The sequence below is a fragment of the Rhineura floridana genome, chromosome 5 (assembly GCF_030035675.1).
Source record: "Rhineura floridana isolate rRhiFlo1 chromosome 5, rRhiFlo1.hap2, whole genome shotgun sequence".
Classification (NCBI taxonomy): domain Eukaryota; kingdom Metazoa; phylum Chordata; class Lepidosauria; order Squamata; family Rhineuridae; genus Rhineura; species Rhineura floridana.
Genome location: NC_084484.1, coordinates 138,750,062 through 138,771,326, shown reverse-complemented (window position 1 = coordinate 138,771,326; position 21,265 = coordinate 138,750,062). Strand labels below are relative to the sequence as shown.

At 43.6% G+C, this 21,265-nt stretch overlaps 2 protein-coding genes across 16 annotated transcripts in view; one reads left to right on the top strand and one right to left on the bottom strand.

Annotated features, from left to right (window-relative positions):
• Positions 1–3,184, bottom strand: part of SENP7 (SUMO specific peptidase 7) — a 65,254-nt gene extending 62,070 nt beyond the window's left edge. For 4 of the 6 annotated variants that reach the window (XM_061628170.1, XM_061628172.1, XM_061628173.1 and 1 more), the window contains exon 1: positions 2,976–3,184. The gene's annotated coding sequence lies outside the window, so the exon portion shown is untranslated. The remainder of the gene's footprint in view (positions 1–2,975) is intronic. The other 2 variants (XM_061628169.1, XM_061628168.1) reach the window with 2 other exon arrangements.
• LOC133385353 (putative protein FAM172B) lies at positions 2,754–21,234 on the top strand. 10 transcript variants are annotated; one of them, XM_061628178.1, is made up of 3 exons: positions 2,754–2,932; positions 18,012–18,076; positions 19,556–21,234. In XM_061628178.1, exons 2-3 carry the CDS (start codon positions 18,071–18,073, stop codon positions 20,594–20,596), a joined length of 1,047 nt encoding a protein of 348 aa, XP_061484162.1. In that variant the 5' UTR covers positions 2,754–2,932; positions 18,012–18,070; the 3' UTR covers positions 20,597–21,234. The 10 variants fall into 10 exon arrangements, with proteins under 10 accessions (XP_061484162.1, XP_061484161.1, XP_061484165.1 ...); XM_061628177.1 differs by having other exon boundaries at positions 2,754–2,936; XM_061628181.1 differs by lacking the exon at positions 2,754–2,932 and adding an exon at positions 3,208–3,417 and having other exon boundaries at positions 18,008–18,076.
• Positions 21,235–21,265: the final 31 nt, after the last annotated feature.

The following is a 21,265-nucleotide window of genomic DNA, read 5'->3' as shown; positions in this document are numbered from 1 at the left end:
ACTGGAAAGCCCCCACACCCCTGCTGGCTTCTTACCTGCATAGTTTTGTTTGAGGTTTATTACGTCAATAGGTTGGAGACTGTGGTTTAGTTGAGGTCAGGGAACAGAAGGGCAGAGTGGGGGGCCCTGGCCTCCTCGCCCTGGTGCCGAACTCGCTCTGCTGCTTAACTTGCCTTGACGCTTTGTCAGCTGGGGCTCCCTCTAGCTCGTGGAGCAGGCTCGCTCGCTAGGTGCTCTGACTTTATATGTGTGGCTGGTTCCTCCCAGCTACTGCTGCCAGCAGAATGGTCAAAGCTGAGACACCAGACTAAGATGCATCCAAACTCAGAGGAAGGCAATGGTAAACCACTTCTGAATACCTCTTACCATGAAAACCCTATGAACAGAGAATCCAAAATGCAACACAAGATAGTGCTGGAAGGATGAGACCCCCAGGTCAGATGGCACCTAGCGAGCTACTGGGGAAAATCGATGGACAAGTACGAGTAGCACTGTGACTAATGATGCCACTGGGTCAAAGCGGAAAGGAAGCCCAGAGGCTGATGTGCACAGATGCGAAAGGAGAGTCTGGAGTTGTACGATGTACACAATAGGAATATGGAATGTGAGAAGCATGAACGAAGAAAAGTTAGAAATTGTCAAGCAAGACATGGAACACATCAACATTATAATACTAGGTGTGAGTGAATTAAAATGGATGGGAATGGGACATTTTCAATCAGGCAACTATATAAAGAATATAAAGATCAAATAAGTAAATAAAAAATATAAAGATCAAATAAGGAACAGATCTGAAGCTTTAAACTTAGTTGATAGAGAACCAGAAGAACTATGGATTGAAGTCAGAGACATTATCAGGGAAAAATGCAAAAAGACAATACCTCTAGTTAAAAAGAGAGGAAGACCTCAAAGGATGACTGATGAAATTCTTAAAATATTTAAAGAGAGAAGGAAAGCAAAAACAAAAGGAGATAGAAACACGGTCAGAACCCTAAATGCAATAATACACTGACTAGTACGTAGGGACAAAGAGAACTATTACAATAGTTACTGTATAGAAATAGGACAACAAAAAAGTAGAACAAGAGCCCTATTCCAAAAGATTAGAGAAATGAAAGGGAAATTTAAACCAAGAGTAGGGATGTTGAATAATCAACAGGGAAACACACTGACTGACAGAGATGAAATAAAAGGAAGATGGAAGCAATACACCGAAGAACTCTATAAAAGAGATGCAAGGATGACAGATTCATTCACAGGGGAACCCTATGAAGAAAAACCAGAAATTTTAGGATGTGAGGTGAAAGTTGCTCTTAAAATACTTTCCAGAAACAAATCACCATGAACAGATGGTTTACCAATAGAATTGCTACAAGTTACTGATACAGAATCTGTCCAAATTTTGACAAAAAATTGTCAACAAATATGGAAAAGAAAACAATGGCCCACAGCAAAGCCTTTGATTGTGTAGATCATGAAAAACTATGGAATGCTTTAAAAGAAATGGGGGTGCCACAGCATCTGATTGTCCTGATGTACAAGCTATACTATGGACAAGAGGCTACTGTAAGGATAGAACATGGAAAAACCAATTGGTTCCTCATTGGAAAGGGTGTGAGGCGGGTGTATTTTATCACCTTATTTGTTTAATCAATATGCAGAACATATCATACGGAAAGTGGGATTGGACCAAGATGAAGGAGGTGTGAAAAGTGGAGGGAGAAATATCAATAATTTAGGATATGCAGAAAATACCATACTACTAGCAGAAACCAGTAATGATTTAAAACTAACGTTGATGAAAGTTAAAGCACAAAAGCAGGACTATAGCTGAAAGTCAAGAAGACTAAAGTAATGACAACAGAAGATTTATGTAACTTTAAAGTTGACAATGAGGACATTGAACTTGTCAAGGATTATCAATACCTTGGCACAGTCATTAACCAAAATTGAGACAATAGTCAAGAAATCAGAAGAAGGCTAGGACTGGGGAGAGCAGCTATGCAAAAGGTCCTCAAATGCAAAGATGTATCACTGAACACTAAAGTGAAGATCATGGTATTCCCAATCTCTATGTATGGATGTAAAAGTGGACAGTGGAAAAAGCAGATAAGAGATAAGAGCTTTGAGCATACCATGGGCCGCAAAAAAGACAAATAATTGGATGTTAGAACAAACTAAACCAGAACTATAATTAGAAGCTAAAATGATGAAGCTGAGGTTATGATACTTTGGACACATAATGAGAAGACGTGATTCACTAGAAAAGACAATAATACTGGGGAAAACAGCAGGGAGCAGAAAAAGAGGAAGACCAAACAAGAGATGGATTGATTCCATAAAGGAAGCCACAGACCTGAACTTACAAGATCTGAACAGGGTGGTTCATGACAGATTCTATTGGAGGTCACTGACCCACAGGGTCGCCATAAGTCGTAATCGACTTGAAGGCACATAACAACAAAGTACAAAAGCGAGTAACGTTTTAAGTGACAGGCGGCAAGGCGTTCATAGATACGTATAAAAAAATAAAGTCCGGAATTTCTTGCTCTATACAATTCTGTATACGTTTACCTGGGCATAAACCCCAAAGGGAACACAGCAAGGCTTACTTCTGAGTAACAAAATTGGGGCTGCAATCCTAAACGCATTGACAAAGGGAGTAAACGGCACCGGGCAAGGGGGATTTACTTCCGATTACGCGTGCATTAAATGGCACTGTAGATCTCCCGCGTCGCCACGTATCAATGAGAGCCTAGATTAGCCCACCAATCCCATCACTCGCCCCTGGTGGGACAAAACATCATACTATTATGGTGCCCGAGTGCATTTAAACTCACACAGCGTTCCCTTCCCCCCGCCGCCCGAACAACAACCCTCAGGAAATAATCGGATGTAGGCGTGTTCCGGGAAAGAGAAAACAAACATCAAGGCAGGTTTGACCTCCTTTCCCGACCCCTGCTTTGCCACCTCACCTGGCCCAACAAGGCCACGGTACTCCTCCGACTGTGCTCGGCTTTGTTTATGCAGACTGTCGCCGGTAGCTGTTTGGCCACTTCCGGCACTGGCACCGCCCCATGACTTTCTTGTCTGGGTGGGAAAGCCGCTCCAAACGGTTAAGAGCGCTCCGTGGTGTATCTTTCTCCTTTTGGTTCTAGGATCTGTTTTCCTCGCTTCTTCCCCCCCTCCCCCCGGGTCTAAGTAGGTTCTCTTCTCCCACCCCATCTTTCTTCTATTTCTGCAGCAGCTATGGACCCTTTGGGCGTCCCTCTTCTCATTAGTCTTCAGAGCCCTCCAAATGCCCGCTCCCTGTGTTACCCAAATAATGCGTTAATTGAGTTAAGCCTCTGTTTGCAAAGCTAGAGATCAGTCAGCCCTGGCGTATTTTGAAGCTACAACAAAAGCTAAAAATTGCAGGTAGTTGTGATGGACCGTTAAAAGAGAGAGGCTCCTAAGGCCAAGTTTAAAAGGCACAGGTTGCAGAAGAGACTTTCAAGCACGCTAGAATGCTTATTGATGTGGCAGTCTGTCCTCTTAAAAATGGTATATAGAAGATAAGTGAGGCCCTGCAACAAATTGTTGCAGTGTGGACTACTGCACTCGTGTCACTATTTTCCTTCCTCTACTGGTCACTCAGTCAAGTCAGTACTCTGTGCTCATTGAGCATGCTTAGTTCTCAGTCCTGGTTGTTCTTTTTAGCCATATACTCATAGAGTTGAAAAGGACCTTGGAGGTCATCTATTTCAGTGCAGGATCTGCAATGAAGGATACGCTACACTCTCTTGGACAGATATCCACCAAGCTACTGCCTGCATACTTCCAGTGAAAGAGAGCCCAGTGCTTCCTGAGGCCGTCTATTCCACTGTCAAGCAGCTTTTGCAGGAAGATGTTTCTCCAAATATTTAGCTGAAATCTGCTTTGCTGCAACTTCCACCCATTGATTGTAGCCTTGTCTTTTTGAGCTATTGACAAGAAGTCTGGTCCATCTTGTTCATGATAGCTCTCCTGATATCTGAAGACTGCTATACTGTCTCTCCTCAATTTCTCTTTGCTAGGTTAAATATACCCAGCTCTGTCAGCTGTTGATCATATGATTTGGCTTCCATTTGGGATTTTTTTCTCTTTGTTGGGGTAGGCACATTTGTGCCCCATCCCAGCAATATTAAAAAATCTTTCATTTTGTGATATATGTCTGTGGACAGCTCTCATTTCTGTCCCTGCAGACATTTTAAAATAGTTTCTCTGTGTAAACCAGGAAATTACCTATCCAGATGATGAGATAGTTCTATAGGTCTTTTTTTTGCTCTCCTTTTCCAGCCACATCCCTCCCTCTCTCACCTGGTTTGTTGTGTGTCTATTTGTCTCTACCCTGTCCGCATCAACAGTCTCTGCTACTGAGATCTTATGTGGATGTCCTTATATGTCAAAAACTGTAAATATGGTAAGTGCAGGTTTATATAGGTATATATGGTAAATGAATTGAGTAAGAGGGGGGGAGTATATGGGCTAGAATGCAGAAGAATGTTGGATGATGATTGGCTGAGTGTTTGAATGGCTGAAGGTATAAATGAGAGGGTGACAGTTGAGTTGAGAAGGTTGTTGGGCGGAGTTGAGAGGAGAGTGATTGGAAAGGAGTTGAAGTGGGAGGCAGTTGGGATTGAGTTGACAGAGTTCTGAGGGAGGTTTGGATTCTATTAGGCTGCTATTTGGACAGAATATATAGAACTGGAAACATAAGAGTGACACTATAGGAAACCATATGCTGGTTAAACATTCCTAAAGTAATCTTGTTATTTCCTAGTGTTATCAAGTAAATACTTTTATTGGTTTACCAAAAGCCTGATCCTTGGCTGGGGATATACAGACCAGAAGGGAGGGCAGGGTAATTACCAAGGCTGAAGGTGGGATCGTCACACCCCTCTCCCATGTTTTCCCCCCTAAATAATTTTTGAGCATCTGTAAATCTTACCCCAAGTCCGCTGATATCTCCTTGTTGGGTGGTGCTGTTTTGGTTGCATCTCTCTGCATGTAATTTTATAAGTAAATATGGGTGCATACCTATACATGTCTTGAAAATAACAACTTCTGTTAAAAAGCAGAAATTGCTGAATACAGGTAGATGTGTTAAGATGCATATTGTGGGCTGGGCATGTGGTTTACAACCCCTTGGCTATCAAGGATGGTTTCATGCATTTACAATCTTAAGAATTATTCAGAAGATGTCCTACGCACGTATGAGTGCACAATTCTAGTTGTGTTAATTATGAAGGTGTATGATTACAAGGTGTATTATCCAGCATGGATTTTTCATGTTCTACCATGTCAAATGAAAATACCCTCCCCCATCATTCTGGCGCTTTGTATAGTCTCAATTCAAAACAAAACTTACAAGTCTTATACTGTTGGATTCAGAATTGCTTGCTCTACAACCCTGAAAGTTTTCTTGGTGATACACAAACCCCCCCCCCCCAGAGAATTTACAAGTTAAAATGAAAAACGGGAGAGAGAAAAACAAGAAGCAGTTTGGACTTTTTTCTTCAGAAGTTCTCATAATCTGTTGAAATTCATTAAAAATCAGAGATGATTGTAAAATATCTCTCATCAAATCCCCGAGCTTGCCCCAAACACAGAGCTTAATCTTCAGTAATTTTAAAGTAAAAAAACAGCACGGTTTATTTTTAATTAATTTATAAAAAATTGCATTACACTGAATGATAATGTCACGCAAGTGCAGCTGAAAGCAGGAGTTCTTTCCATCCCCCTCCCCATGTTCTAACAGCCCAGAAGCCCAAGGAAGCGTTTTAGTAGCATGCCGTGAATGCAAAACCTTACTAACATTCTTTAAAAGCGCAGCTTGGTCAGAGGTTTCTTTTTTTAAAAATAATTTAACTGTACTGTTGTTAGACTGGCAATGAAGGAGATCCAGAGCAGGGTTTGTTTTCCATTAATTTATGAAAAATAGCATTCCAGTGAATGATAACGTCATTCTCACTTGAAACCAGGAGTTTTTTTTCTCCCCCCCTCCCCTCCCCTCGTTCTACAGCCCAGAAGCCTAAGGCAGCATTTGAGTAGCAATGTCCGTGAGTGGTGAGTGCAAAAACTTACTAACATTCTATAAAAGGCAGCCTGGTCAGAGGTTTCTTTTTTTAAAAATAATTTAACTGTACTGTTAGGCTAGTGATAAAGGAGATCCAGAACAGGGGAAGAGATAAGGCTGGACGAGTTGCCAGCTGGCAACTGGTCTCTCAGGCAGAAAAGGAGGGATTACTCCTAAGGAGAGGGAAGGAGGCACCACATGCTCCCTGTGTGGGCAGCTCTGGAGCCTCCTTTCTATCGGCCAACAAATAACAAAGACTGGGTTCATACACGGGATACAGGAACTGTTTTGCAAACCACCGTGTGGGTGCAGGGCAGAGGGGCGTGACTTTGTAGGAGATGCACAGGATTCCAGAGGGTGGGGTATGATTGGGGTGTGGAAGAAGAGACACTAATTACTCTCTCCTGTGACTCAAAAACAGTCAGTTTTTTGCAAAAAGGGAGTAGATATCCCAGCTTGCTGTGCCCAGACCCGGATAAACCCTTGCACAGAGAGAGGGGGAGAGGGAGAGACACACACAGAGAGACACACACAGAGACACACCACAGAGACACACATGGTGAGACCTGCCTGTGGTTGGGGAGAGGAGTTGGGAGTCAGAGACCGCGAGACAGACCTTCCCAGCCCATCCTGCGGGCCTGGGAGAGTGTTATATTTCAAAGTGGTGGAGCTCCGCACGCTAATTTATGCAAGCACGCCCCCAACCCACCTGGAGTGGGGACAGGCAGCAGGGAGAGTAAGTGTGGGTATTGCTGAATCACCAGCCCAACCCCACCTGGCTTGGCAGGCGGGAGCAAGAGGGGAGCTGTAGGGAAGCTCTGGAGGTGTTTGTCAGGTGAGTTGTGGGGAGGTGTGTGTGTTTGTGTGTGTGTGTGTGTGAGAGAGAGAGAGAGAGTGTGAGAGAGAGAGTGAGAGAAAGAGAAAGAAAGAGAATTCAGAACTGGGGAAGGCTATTCGGAGTAAGATATCCTCCCCTCCTCAAAAAAAGTGGCTACACTGCAAGGGAAGGGCTCTTAAAACAAAAGATTTTCCATCTTCAGCATCCTCAATTTAAAGAAGGACAAGAATGAATAATGAATTGCCATTAATACTAATAAGGCCATGCTCTGTGGTCCATGCTTGCACTTAAGCCACAGTTTCTGGCATTGTGATCTTTACTTCCAGGTAGGCAGGTGTGGGGAATGTGCCAGGTCCTCCAGATGCGGCTGAACAACAACTCCCATCCTCCCTGGCCATTGGCCATGCTGGCTGGGGTCGATGGGAGTTGTAGTTCAGCGACACCTGGAGGGCCAAAGATTCCCCATGCCCGAGATAGTGGTTTGCGTTTGTTGATGCTGTAATGAGGCAAGGGATGTTGCTGGATTCCCAATTCCTGTCCAGCATGGCCAGTCGTCGGGGATGATGGGAGTTCAGAGATACCCATCGTCAGGGATTATGGGGTTGGATATATGGAAGGCCACATCTCCCCCAGCCCTGCTTTAAGGCCACATGCTCAGAGATACTCTTGTTTTGCTTTTTAATTCGCATACTGCAGCAATCGTGCGTGCGTGTGTGTGTGGAAGAGGTAGTGAATGGCCTAGCCTTCCTTGCATGATGGGCTGGGGCAAACTTCTTAATTGGGGCAAAGATTAGGAATTGCCCAATCACACCCTCTGTACAGCTGACTGGCATCCTTATGCTACCTGAGCACAAAGAGAAGGGAGACTGTTGCTTTCACACTTTGCTTGTGAGCTTCCCAGAAGCCTTTTCTGGGGAGACACAATGCCAGATTAGATGGACTTTGATCTGATCCAGCAAGGCCGTTTGCACAGTCTTTGGGCACCCTGTCTACATTTTCTCTGCCAAAAATAAATAAAAATAACTTGATATAACAGGAAAGCAGAGAACCTGTCTGCTTGCAAGTTGTGTTCTCTTGTCTTACTTAGAATAGCTAAGTGGCAATGGCAGGTGCACTCCGCACATGCTCAGAGTGACTGTTATTGTTCTTGCATATATTGTGATTGTAATTTCAATTTATATCTCACCCTTCCTCCCAAAGGAGTCCAGGGCACTAGAGCCGAGTCCACTGGCATTAAAAGCAGGTTCTTGAGAAGCGGGTGGGGCCAGGGAGAGAAATTTGAAAGACGCTCAAGAGACTTGGCTCTTTTATTTCTTTAGCAAGACGGTTTTGACCAAAACAAGACAAAAATGTAATCTACTATTGTTAAAAATCCCACATTCAGGAGGAGAATGAGAATGAGAAGAGAGGGTAATAATAAACTCACACACTCACTATATATTTAAAACAAGTTTAACACACTTTTAAAGCACATGGTTTCCCCCAGGGTATTCTGGGAACTGTAGTTTCCCCCTCATGCAGTTACACTTGCCAGGACTTTTAACAAATGACAGTTCCCAGGATTCTTTGGGGAAGCCGCCTACATTAAATGTGCTTTAAATGTATGATTCGAAAAGGGGCAACCAAGATGATCAAGAGGATGGAGTGACTCCCCTATGAGGAAATTTGAGGCTTTTTAGTTTAGAGAAACAGCTGGTAAGAGGTGACATGACACGAGTGTATAAAATTATGCATGGCATGGAGAGAGTGGACAGAGAAGTTTTTTCTCTCTTAATGCTAGAACTCATGAACATCCTATGAAGCTAAATGTTGGAAGATTCAGGACAGACAAAAGAAAGTTCTTCACGCAGGGGAGGGGACGGGGAGCACTCCAAACTGAGTGGAAGGAAGGAATTTCTTCGTGCAATGAGGAGGGCATCTGAAGGCAATTTGTCTACTTAGCAGCAAGTCACACTTATAGTAGAGGACAACCCCGACTTTATGTCATCAAGTATAGGTTTATTTTTAAGAGTAAGTTGTTAAGTTGCAGCAAGCAGCTAGAGATGTACCTGAAGGTGGAACCAGCAGGGAGGGTGGCTGGTTGGCTGGCTTCCCTATCTTGAGGGCAAGGTGGGCCAGGAAAGACGGGCGCATAGGCAGCCACCAGCACAATAGCTAAATGGGAGGCTGTGGTGGAAAGCTGTGCTTTCTATGTATGCGGAGAAGACGCCTGCCAAGGAGCAGCGGCCAGTCTGGATGGATCTACTCACTTTTCAGTTGGTTAAGCCAGAAAATTCATCCTGCTCTGTCCTCCTTGGCGGAAGGCTACTCTGCCTGCAAGGAACCCTAGTGGCCTGGCCTTGGGGAAGGGGAATCCTTGGCTGTGACGCACCAGGCCTATTGCATCCAGAGAAGGCACATGTGGGGGGAGGAGTAATCCTGCCCACCTAGCCTGTACTCAGGCTGCTGTTTCAGGAGAGCATTCATGTAGTTGAGAAGTTCCATGAGTGCCCCACACAATATTGTTGCCTAGCAGTTTTTTCGTGCAGTGAGGGGGCCGTCTGAAAGCAATCTGTCTACTTAGGAGTAAGTGCAGTTATAGTACAGAGTAACTCCAAGTTAATGGCATCCAGTGTAATTTATTTTTAAAAATCACCTTTTAAGTTGCAGCAAGGAGGTACAGGTGAAGGTGAAGGCAGAACCAGGCAGGGAGAGTTGCTGGCTGGCTTCCCTGCCTAGAAGGCGAGGCAGGCCAGAAAGCTGGGCGCATAGGGAGCCACCATCACACTGAGTCAACTGGGAGGCTGTTCTGGAAAGCTGTGCTTTCCCTGCATGCAAAGAAGAGCCTGCCAAGGAGCAGCGGCCAGTCTGAATCCTTTCGCTTAACCGCTACACTGTCAGTTGGTTAAGCAAGACGATTCATCCTGTCAGATCCTGCACCTTTGCAAGAAGCTACTCTGCCCGCAAAGAACCCCACTGATCTGGCCTTGGGGAAGGGGGAATCCACCCTTGTGGCCTCTACTCAGGGTGGGATCTATGATGCATTGTGTGTGCAGGGACAATGGGATTATATAGTCACAAGAGTGGCTGTACACTAAAGCCAGCGTGGATTTTTCACATTCTGCAATGTTAAATTGAAAATACCCCCCATGCCATTCTGACGCTTCCCATAAGTTAATTTCAAAACAAAACCTTACAAAACTTACAGTCGTGAACTCAGAAATGCTTGCTTAACAACCCTCTAAATTTTCATGGCAATACACAAAATGGTCAGAGAGAATAGTGAGTTCAAAGTCTAAAAAGAGAAGAAAAAAACCCAGACCCCTTTTGGACTTGTTCCTGTCAGAGTTCTCATAATCTGTTGAAATTCATTAAAAACCAGCCATGTTCATAGAGTACCTGTAATCCTATTACTGACCTTGCCCCATACTCTTGACTTTCATCATCTGCAGTTTAAAAGTTTTAAAAATGCCTAGCTCATTTTAAACTAATTTAAGAAATTTTGCATTGAACTGAATGATAGTGTCAGGCATGCTCAGTAAGAACCAACTGTCACTGTTCTAAAAGCCAGACTCACAGCTGCTGGGCTTGGCTAATCGGGGCCACACCCACACCAGACTTTGATTTCACTTGAGACAGTCATGGCTTCCCCCAAAGAATCCTGGGAAGTGTAGTTTGTAAAGGGTGCTGAGAGGAGACTCCTATTCCCCTGAGGGAGTTCCAGAGGCCAGACTGGTTTAACAGTCAGCCACTCTGATTGAAGGTCTGTGAGGGGAACAGGGTGTCTCCTAGCAACTCTCAGCACCCTTCACTAACTACACTTCCCAGGATTCTTTGAGAGATGCCATGACTCTCCAAAGTGAACAAAAGGCCTGGTGTGGATGTGGCCAGGGACAGCTTTGGTTTAAATTTGGGTGGAAGGCTACGTGTGCCTGCTGTAGAATAAAAAGGTGGGGAAAATGCTGGAAAGCAGTGATAGTGTTCACAGTGTTTTCCTTTTGGAAAGGAAAGGGGCTTCCCCTCTGCCCAGTGCCCACCCACCCAATCTCCTCCCTTCCTCCTCCCCTCCCCTGGTCAGTGTTGGACTACGACTTGGGAGAGCAGGGTTCAAATCCCCACACAGCCATGAAACTGACTGGGTGACCTTGGGCCAGTCAGCCTCAGAGGAAGGCAATGGTAAAACCACCCCTGAATACTGTTTACCATGCAAACTCTATTCATAGGGTCGCCATAAGTCGGGATTGACTTGAAGGCAGTCCATTTCCATTTTCAAACATGATTTCACAGAAATAAATCCAATTGAACTCAAAAAGTATGCAAATGATGAACCCCACCCTCCCTTCTCCACCCCCATCCCCTCCCTCTTGCCCCTTCCCTCCCCCTTCCTTTGCCACTCCCTCCTCATCCCCTTCCAATCCCCTCCTTCCCTTTCCCTCTCCCCTTCCTCCTCCCCATGGTCAGTTTTACCTATCTTAAGCATGATTGCATGGGAGTAAATACCATTGAACTCTATAAGCATGCAAATGGTCAAACCTGCCCTCCCCTTCCCCTTCCTTTGCCCCCCTCCAATCCACTCCTCCCCTATGGTCAGTTTTACCTATCCTAACCATGATTACATAGAAGTAAATCCCATTGAAATCAATAAGCATGCAAATGATCAGAGCCGCCTTTCCCCTCCTTCCCCTCTCCTCTCCCTTCTTCTTCTGCTCCCCTCTTCCTTCTTCCTCCTCCCGTGCCCACTCCAGCCCTCCCTCCCTCCCCCCCCGGTCAGTTTTACCTATACTAAGTATGATTGCATGGGAGTAAATCCCACTGAACTCAATAAACATGCAAATGATCAAACTTGTCCTCCCCTCCTCCTCCTGCCTTCTCCCATCCCCCTCCACCCTCCTGCCCTCCCTCCCCTCCCTCCTCCTCCCCTCCCATCCCCTGTGGTTAGTTTCATCTATCCTAAGCATGATTGCAGGGGAGTAAATCCCACTGAACTCAATAAGCATGCAAATGATCAATCCATTCTCAGCAAACTTGCACAGGATCCTAGCTTACCTCCCGGATTAAAAAGCAGAGAAATTCACTAATAGGCATAAAAAACCTTGCAGTTTAAGAATGTACCTATAGCCCACAGATATTTCTATCCAACTTTAAAAAGCAGGGAAATTGGGCAGCTATAGTGAATGCACCAGGGGAGCAGGAGACCTGACCTCCTCTCTGAGATATTGGACTGCCCTACAAATTTGTCAAAATGCAAACACAATTTGGATTGGCCTTTCACAGTCCAATCCATTTGCTGTGTAGCTTGCAAGAATTTGGTAACGTGCCTCTGAGCATATGGTGAGTGGTAGCAACACCTGCAATCAGCCCAAATAATAGAAAGAAGACATATGCTGTGCTGATCTTGTTTTAGCAGGGAGGAAGCAACATTATAAAGACAGTTAATATAGTTCAGATGGTCATTTTAAATATTTCTCATTTACATTGCAATTTTAGCGAAGTTTCCTATAGGAAATAATTTTCTTTTGTTTCTATTTCTGTGAATATGTGAAGTAAAGCAACACTTTGCAAAATTTACACTAAACAAACTCCAAAAATAATTGTGAAATAATGGCACTGACTATTCTGCAGAATAGTCTCCAGTGGACTGCAGGAGTATTTCAGTTTGCACAAGATAAAACAGTGGGAGGTGGAATATATTCTAGCAAAATTCTGGATGTGCTCTGTGTTTTTAATTGATGGTGTCCACCTTGCCTGAAATGAAGTGGTTTAAGCATAGCAAGCTGAAAACATACATCCTCTTTTTTCTAACAGCTAGAGTCATTGCTGAATTAGCAACATATTGTACTCAGTCTGATTTTACATCAAACTGCAGTTTCAGATTCAACTGTTAATGCACCCAAAACAGAAATAGAACATAACCTCCAGTTTGAAACAAAAGGCTCTCTTCACCATCATATGACACTGACCAATAAAAAGGCTTTGAAATTAATAAAAATAAATTTGACACAGATTTCTAGGATGAATGAGGAAAATAAAATTTTCTAGGTAGATTCTATGTAGAAACATTAGTAACAGTAATGAGCGCAGATGGAGGCGTACTCCTGCCGGATGCAATTATGCCTTGGTAAGTGCCTCTACTAAGTTGTATACAGAAGCGGTGAGGGCAGCGAAAAAGCGATACTTCGCTGCCACTATTAAAACATCTCTCAACCGTCCAGCAGACCTCTTTAAAATTGTCCGAGGGCTTTTACACTCTAGTCCTCAGGACATTATAGAACCGTCGGAAACCCGCTGTAACGAGTTCGCTGGGCACTTCCAAGATAAAATCTCATGCATCCGCCGGGACTTAGACTCCAGTATTATGGGAGCTGAACCTAATGAGGTATCTGGAGCACAGTCTTGTCCTCATTTATTGGATGAGTTTCAGTTGGTACAGCTCGAGGACGTTGACAAGGTGCTTGGACTGGTGCGTGCAACCACTTCTGTACTGGATCCTTGCCCCTCTTGGCTAGTGAAAGCTGGCAGGGTTGGAACAGCCGGCTGGGCCAGGGAAGTGATAAATGCCTCCTTGAGAGAGGGAGTGGTCCCTAGTCGCTTAAAAGAGTCGGTAGTGAGACCATTCCTGAAGAAACCTTCCCTGGACCCAGATAATTTGAACAACTATAGACCGGTAGCGAATGTCCCATTCCTGGGCAAGGTCTTAGAACGGGTGGTTGCCAGCCAGCTCCAGGTGCTCTTGGATGAAACCGATTATCTAGATCCGTTTCAATCCGGTTTTAGGCCCAGTTTTGGCACAGAAACAGCCTGGTCGCCCTGTATGTGACCTATGTCGGGAGAGGGACAGAGGGAGTGTAACTCTGTTGATTCTCCTTGATCTCTCAGCTGCTTTTGATACCATCGACCATGGTATCCTTCTGGGGAGACTCACGGAGTTGGGAGTTGGTGGTACTGCTTGGCAGTGGCTCCGCTCCTACTTGGTGGACCGTCTCCAGAAGGTAGGGCTTGGGGAACATTGTTCGATACCCTGGACTCTCCATTGTGGAGTCCCGCAGGGATCGGTTCTGTCCCCTATGCTTTTTAACATCTACATGAAGCCGCTGGGCGCGGTCATCAGGAGCTTTGGAGTGCGTTGTCACCAGTATGCTGATGACACGCAACTCTATTTCTCTTTCTCATCTTCTTCAGGTGAGGCTGTTGATGTGCTGAACCGTTGCCTGGCCGCGATAATGGACTGGATGAGAGCTAATAAACTGAGGCTCAATCCTGACAAGACTGAGATGCTGTTGGTGAGTGCCTTCTCTGTCCAGATGGTGGATGTTCAACCTGTTCTAGATGGGGTTACACTCCCCCTGAAGGAACAGGTTCGTAGCTTGGGGGTTCTTTTCGATCCATTCCTGTCTCTCGAGGCTCAGGTGGCCTCGGTGGCACAGAATGCGTTCTATCACCTTCGGTTGGTAGCCCAGCTACGTCCCTATCTGGAAAGCGACGACCTCGCTTCAGTTGTGCATGTTCTGGTAACCTCTAGATTGGATTACTGCAATGCGCTCTACGTGGGGCTGCCTTTGAAGACAGTTCGGAAACTACAGCAAGTGCAAAACGCAGCTGCTAGACTGTTGACAAGGACCAGGCAGTCCGCACATATAACACCTGTTCTGGCTCGTTTGCACTGGCTACCTATTTGTTTCCGAGCTAAATTCAAAGTGCTAGTTTTGACTTATAAAGCCTTACACGGCACGGGACCACAATACCTACCGGAACGCCTCTCCCGATATGAACCTACCCGGTCACTACGTTCAACATCAAAGGCCCTCCTGAGAGTTCTGACCCACAGAGAAGCTCAGAGGGTCGTTACAAGATCTAGGGCCTTTTCAGTGGCTGCCCCCGAATTATGGAACAGTCTTTCCGATGAGGTGCGCCTGGCGCCTACACTTCTATCCTTTCGGCGCCAGGTTAAAACCTTTTTATTCTCCCAGGCATTTTAATCTATTATTTTAATCTATTTTTAGCTCTTATTGTATACCAGGTTGTTTAATTGTTTAATATGTATGTTTTTACTGTTTCTTGTGATTCTGTTGTATTTTATTCCCTGTTGTGCACCGCCCTGAGAGCCTTTTGGCTGTGGGTGGTATAGAAATCGAATAAAATAAATAAATAAATAAATAAATAAACAAATAAATAAATAAATAAAAGCAGCAAAGTAAGAACACCAACAAACATACAAAAATATAATTCTCCATCTTTGGAGATGGCAGATGTTGCCACCACTCACCATATGGTCAGAGGCACGTTACCAAATTCTTGCAAGCTACACAGGAAGTGGATTGGACTGTGAAAGACCAACCCAAATTGTGTTTGCATTTTGCCAAATTTGTAGGGCAGTACAATATCTCAGAGAGGAGGCCAGGTCTCCTGCTCCCCTGGTGCATTCACTATAGCTGCCTGTGACGTTCCCTCCTTTGGCTCCACCTGTCAGGTTCCCACCTGCTTGTGGCTACCGCCTTTCACTAGGCACCACCTCAGGACACCACCAGTCAGGATCGTCGTTTTTATTTTTTCTCACTCTGCTCTAGCACAGATCTCTCAAGATCCCACTGCTAGGCAGCACCACCAGCCATGCCCTGTAAACAATACTGCTAGAGACTTCGCCTTAGTCTCCCTATGGCTTGTTACTTTGTGTCTGGGTGCCCTTGCTGTCCACAACCCCCCTGTATCTTTCTCTATAAAGCATACAATCCTGGGTTGCTCTGGATACTTGACGATGTTACAATTTCTTCCTTCACCGCTGCCACCATTAGATACAGTTTCCCTTCAGCCTCGGTAATTACCCTGCCCTCCCTTCTGGTCTGTATATCCTCAGCCAAGGATCAGGCTTTTGGTAAACCAATAAAAGTATTTATTTGATAACACTAGGAAATAACAAGATTACTTTAGGAATGTTTAACCAGCGTATGGTTTCATGTAGTGTCACTCTTATGTTTCCAGTTGTATATATTCTGTGCAAATATCAGCCTAACAGAATCCAAACCTCCCTCAGAACTCTGTCAACTCAATCCCAACTGCCTCCCACTTCAACTCCTTTCCAATCACTCTCCTCTCAACTCCCCCCAACAACCTTCTCAACTCAACTGTCATCCTCTCATTTATACCTTCAGCCATTCAAACACTCAGCCAATCATCATCCAACATTCTTCTGCATTCTAGCCCATGTACTCCCCCCTCTTACTCAATTCACTTACCATATATCCTTATATAAACCCGCACTTACCATATTTACAGTTTTTAACATATAAGGACATCACACTGCCCAATTTCCCTGCTTTTTAAAGTTTGATAGAAATATCTGTGGGGTATAGGTATGTTCTTAAACAGCAAGGTTTTTTGCCTATTAGTGAATTTGTGTATGTGTTTCAGGCAGATAGGACAAATGCAGCAGTTTTAACTCTAAAATCATTTAAGAATTCAGTAAGGATTTTCATTAAAAAATGAGGTAAAATGAAAAGAACAAGGAAGCCTCAAGGTTTAACAACTACTTTACTATTCCCCATCATATGGGCATGTTGTATACAACTGAGTATTTTTAGTTTGATTTTAAACAAAGGAGGCAGTGGTAAGACCACTCCTTAAGAAACCCTTCCTGGATCCAGAAAATAATTATCAGTCAGTTACCCATCTCCCCTTTTTGGGTAAGATTCTTGAGTATGTGTTTGCGGACCATGTACAGGTTCTCTTGGATGAAACTGATTTTCTAGATCCATTTCAACCAGGGTTTAGGCCTGGCTTTGGCACAGAAACTACCTTGGTCACCCTGTATGATGACCTGTATCAGGAGACAGACAAGGGGAGTGCGTTCCTGCACGTTCTTGATCTGTCAGTGGGTTTCAATACCATAGTATTCTTCTGAATGGCTATCTGAGTTGAGATGGGTGGCACTGCTTTGCAGTGGTTCCAGTCCCACATGGATGGTGGTTCTTAGAAGGTGGTGCTTGGGGAATGCTATCCTACTCAGTGGAACATTCAATATGGGGTCTCACAGGGTTTGTTTCAGTCCCTCATGCTATTTAATATCTACATGGAACCACTGAGTGGAATCATATGAAGTTTTGGAGTATGTTGTCAGCAATATGCTGATGACACACAGCTCTACTTCTTTACATCTGCAGGTATGGCAGTGGATGTGCTAAATTGGTGTCTTGCCTGGGTAATGGACTGGATGAGAGCCAATCAACTGAAGCTTAATCCATACAAGACTGAGGCACTGTTAGTGTGTGGTTCTCTAGACCAGATGGATGGGTTGTGGCCTGCTCTGGATGGGGTTACACAGTCCTGGACACTTTACTGTCACCTGAGGCTCAAGTGGCCTCAGTGATGTGGAGTACTTTGTACCAGCATTGGCTGGTGGCCCAGCTGCACACATATCTGGATGCGGATTGTCTAACTTCTTTTGTCTACTCACTGGAAATCTCTATGTTAGATTACTGCAGTGTGTTATACATGGGGCTGCCTTTGGAGACAGTTTGGAAACTCCAGCTAGTGCAGAACACAGTGGCCAGATTGCTGTTTGGGCTGGTTGGTCCACACATATAACACCAATTCTACAGATTATTTTCTGGGCTCAGTTCAGAGTCCAGGACCCTGAGTTTGTCATCTGAGGCCCTTCTTTGTGTGCCCCCTTCAAGGCTCAGAGAATGGCAACACAAGAATGGGCTTTTTCCGTCGTGGCCCCTTGGCTGTGGAAATGCTCTCCCCAGGGAGGCACGCCTAGTGCACTCTCTACACATCTTTAGGTGCCGGGCAAAGACCTTCTTTTTAACTCAGGCTTTTGGTATGCTGCCTTAGTCCTTTTTGGGGGGAGGGGTAAATTTTGTATATTATATGCTTTTAAATTCATTTTATATTGTATGTTTTTAAAAAGTGGTGTAAGTTGCCTAGATACCACTAGGTATGAGGCAACTAACAAATTAAATAAATAAATAAATAAAAACAACTTGGATGATTGGCTGTTTGTAAATTGTTTTTGACCTTTAAAGTTGGGAACATAGCTATACTTTTATTTGGAAATGATAGTGATCTACAGCATCATAACAGTTGAATCTGTTCAGACAGATCTGTGAAGCAAAATATACTGAAGTGTCTAGAAGCCTTCGCTGTTTCTCTCGGGTAACATGAATGTAAGTATTTCTGTATGTATATTAATATTTATGCTAATTGTACCCTCCTTTCTTGGGAGTAGGATCCTAAAATGCATCTTGCATTTTTTCCCCTAAACAACAATGGCTGGGTGTGGGTTGTTTATTAGTTCAAAATATACTCTGAAGAAATCATGTTAGCTATTAAATCTACCCTAGTTGTATACCTTGTGGCAGTGTAAATGTAGCCTGTGTTTCCTGGACTAAAATATCCAGGCATATATGGATTAACTGCACTGAAAATGTCAGAATTGCAATTGATGTTAGGAAAATGCATACAAACAGAAATCTTATAAATGGGGCAGTGGGTTTTATCTGATATAGGCTGCACTCCAAGTCCCCTTTGCACTGTGTGTGTGTGTAAGGTTTGGATTGGGTGGAGGTGTTTTGCTCAGCCCTGTTGGCCTCTGCCCACAGAGTGACACTAACTCTGCCACTCGGAACTCTCCATTCTGCCCACTGAGTGTTCAGGCAGACACAACTGCCGGCAAGAGGAACCCTGCTAATGGCAGTCTGCAAAAGCCCCAATATGTGGGGCATTGCAATCAGGGGAGGGGCTGAGCCACCCCCAAATCCTGAGCTGACCCCACTGCCATCATGTGATGGCATTACCCCAACTTGAACTAAATCTCTGCACCAACTCCAGGCTGGCACAGTGATTTAGCTATCACCCCCTCCCTTCTGCTCTGGCTGGTGTCTAATTGCAGCCTTAGTCATGACTAACGCAAGTCCATTTCAGTGGGTCTAATCTGAGCAGAGCTTGGAAAAGTTACTTTTTTGAACTACAACTCCCATCAGCCCCAGCCAGCATGGCCAGTGGATTGGGCTGATGGGAGTTGTAGTTCAAAAAAAGTAACTTTTCCAAGCTCTGAATCTGAGTATAACTTTATCAGATACAACTCAACAAACTTGCTGTCACCTATGGACATCTCATTTAGGGTTGCCAGGCTCAGGGCCTGAAAATGATTCTGTATTTTTAAGAGAAGAGAAAATTCAGGCAAGTGCAGGTTTTCTTGCAACACTATAATGGAAAAAACCACAAGGTGAAATTCTCTCTTCCCCCTGCACAACTTTTAAAGATATAGAAGACTTCTTGGAGGCTGGGCCTGACAACCAAGAGGTCCTCTGTATCTTTAAAAGTTGTGCAGGGGAAGGGAGAATTTCACCTTGTGGTTTTTCCCATTACAGTGTTGCAAGAAAATCAGCACTTGGCTGGATTTTCTCTTTTCTTAAAGATACAGAATCATTCTTAGGCCCTGAGCCTGGCAACCCTACTTTCGTTGGATTTTGCCCATACTCATGTAGAGGCAGTAGAATTTCCTTTAACAGGATTCTTACTACTTTCACAGTCCATATCCATATGAATAGGGAGCTCTTTACATTTTAACAATATTCTTGTTGTAATACTTGAATATATTTGTTTGGAATTTATGTATTTTTGTCTATTTATTTTGTTTGTAGTGGTTTCAGATGAATGAAGATTTAACCTTCAGAAAATTAATAACTGGTTCAGAATGTCCAGAAAGACTCAAATATGATTTTAACAGAAACGGTGAGCTTAGGCATATAGATACCAATGAACCTTTTGTTTTTAATTATCAAAATTCATACGATGGTAATCACAAACGTTATCAACTTCTTGGACACTTAATTACTCAGTATGTTTATGAGCTCCTGGAAAATGCCTGCAAACTGCAAAAGATTTACATCCCAACAGATGCTCCAGACAATGAACTTCGTAGTTTCTTTTTCATGAGTGAGAATGCGTTAACTAATTGCTCAACTCTAGTTGTCCTTCTTCAAGACAAGGGGACTTTTCGTGCAGGTCAGTGGGGACAGAAGACCATAATTCATGAAGGCCTCCAACATGGATCTCAGATACCATTCATTATTATGGCTCGGAAATGCTCTTGGGGAGTAATTGTTTTAAATCCCAATGATAATTTCATTGATCTGAAGATAGAACAAGAACACTTAAGCCTCTCTGAGAAAGAAGACTCCACTTGTCCTCTACAATTACCCTGGATAGTTCCAAAGAGAGATAGCAGTAGTCCTGAAGAACATACAACTTATGTTTGGGACCATTTCATTTCAAAGACAACAGCTGGAAATATAGCTTTCATTGCCCATGGCTATGGAGGACTGGTTTTCATCAACCTGCTCATGCAGAGAACTTTGGAGGTGATGAATAAAGTGTATGCTGTTGCATTTATTGACTCCACACACCATACTCTGCACCAGACACAAGGCAGTTCCCAGATGCAGGCCTGGATATGGAAGCACTGCCGAGAGTGGGTATCAAATAGTAAGCCTTTAGATAAGTCATTAGGCTTTCTTGTGAAAGTGGATTGCCCTACAGTCTCCACAGGAATTGAAAAGTATAGCTTGGCTCCTTCCTCTAGTCTACAGTCCATTTTCAGATATCTTAAGAATGCACTGAAAGTCAGCACTAAACAATGTCTTACTCGTTCACCTATTGCAACAAGGAGCAAAAAAAAATGAAAAAAAGTTAAGCATCTGGGTTATTCACATCCATTTTTCCTGCTGTCCGTAATAAAAGTTGTATACTAGCTTTAGATGTCTAAGGCCACTGTTGAGGCACAGTACTTTATATATATGTGGAACATTTTCTTTACTTATGATGAAGAGTTACCATTATCATGATACTCTGAAAAGTTAATTTTGATTTACAGTTATGTCTTTGAGTTCTGAAGCGTTATGTGAATATAGCAACTGTTCTTTATACTTACAATAATAAAAGACTGTTTATGGCAAAACATATCCATTCTTTGAAAAGATGTGCTTCATCTGAACCATTAGCAAAAAATAAATCACTATGTGTGTATGTGTATATTGTAATTATGAATGGAAACTTAAATGTATAGAATGCAGAAAAATGTGGTTTGAAAAGCTAGTTTATTCATTCATCCTTCCCATTGCATCACTATACTTTGACCCAGTAGTCTTAACAGCTTAAATATTTATTTTAAAATCAGTTCAGCAGCACAAACAATAAGCTACTCCCACCCACCTTCCTTACTTAGAAGAGAATTTTCCATTTTAGCCTATGAAATGAGGAATGCTTATATTTCTGAAGATTAATGTTCAGTTCAATGCTGGGAAGTAAGTATAGATAGTGGGAGTAGTTTAACACTTCTAAAAAAAAAAAGT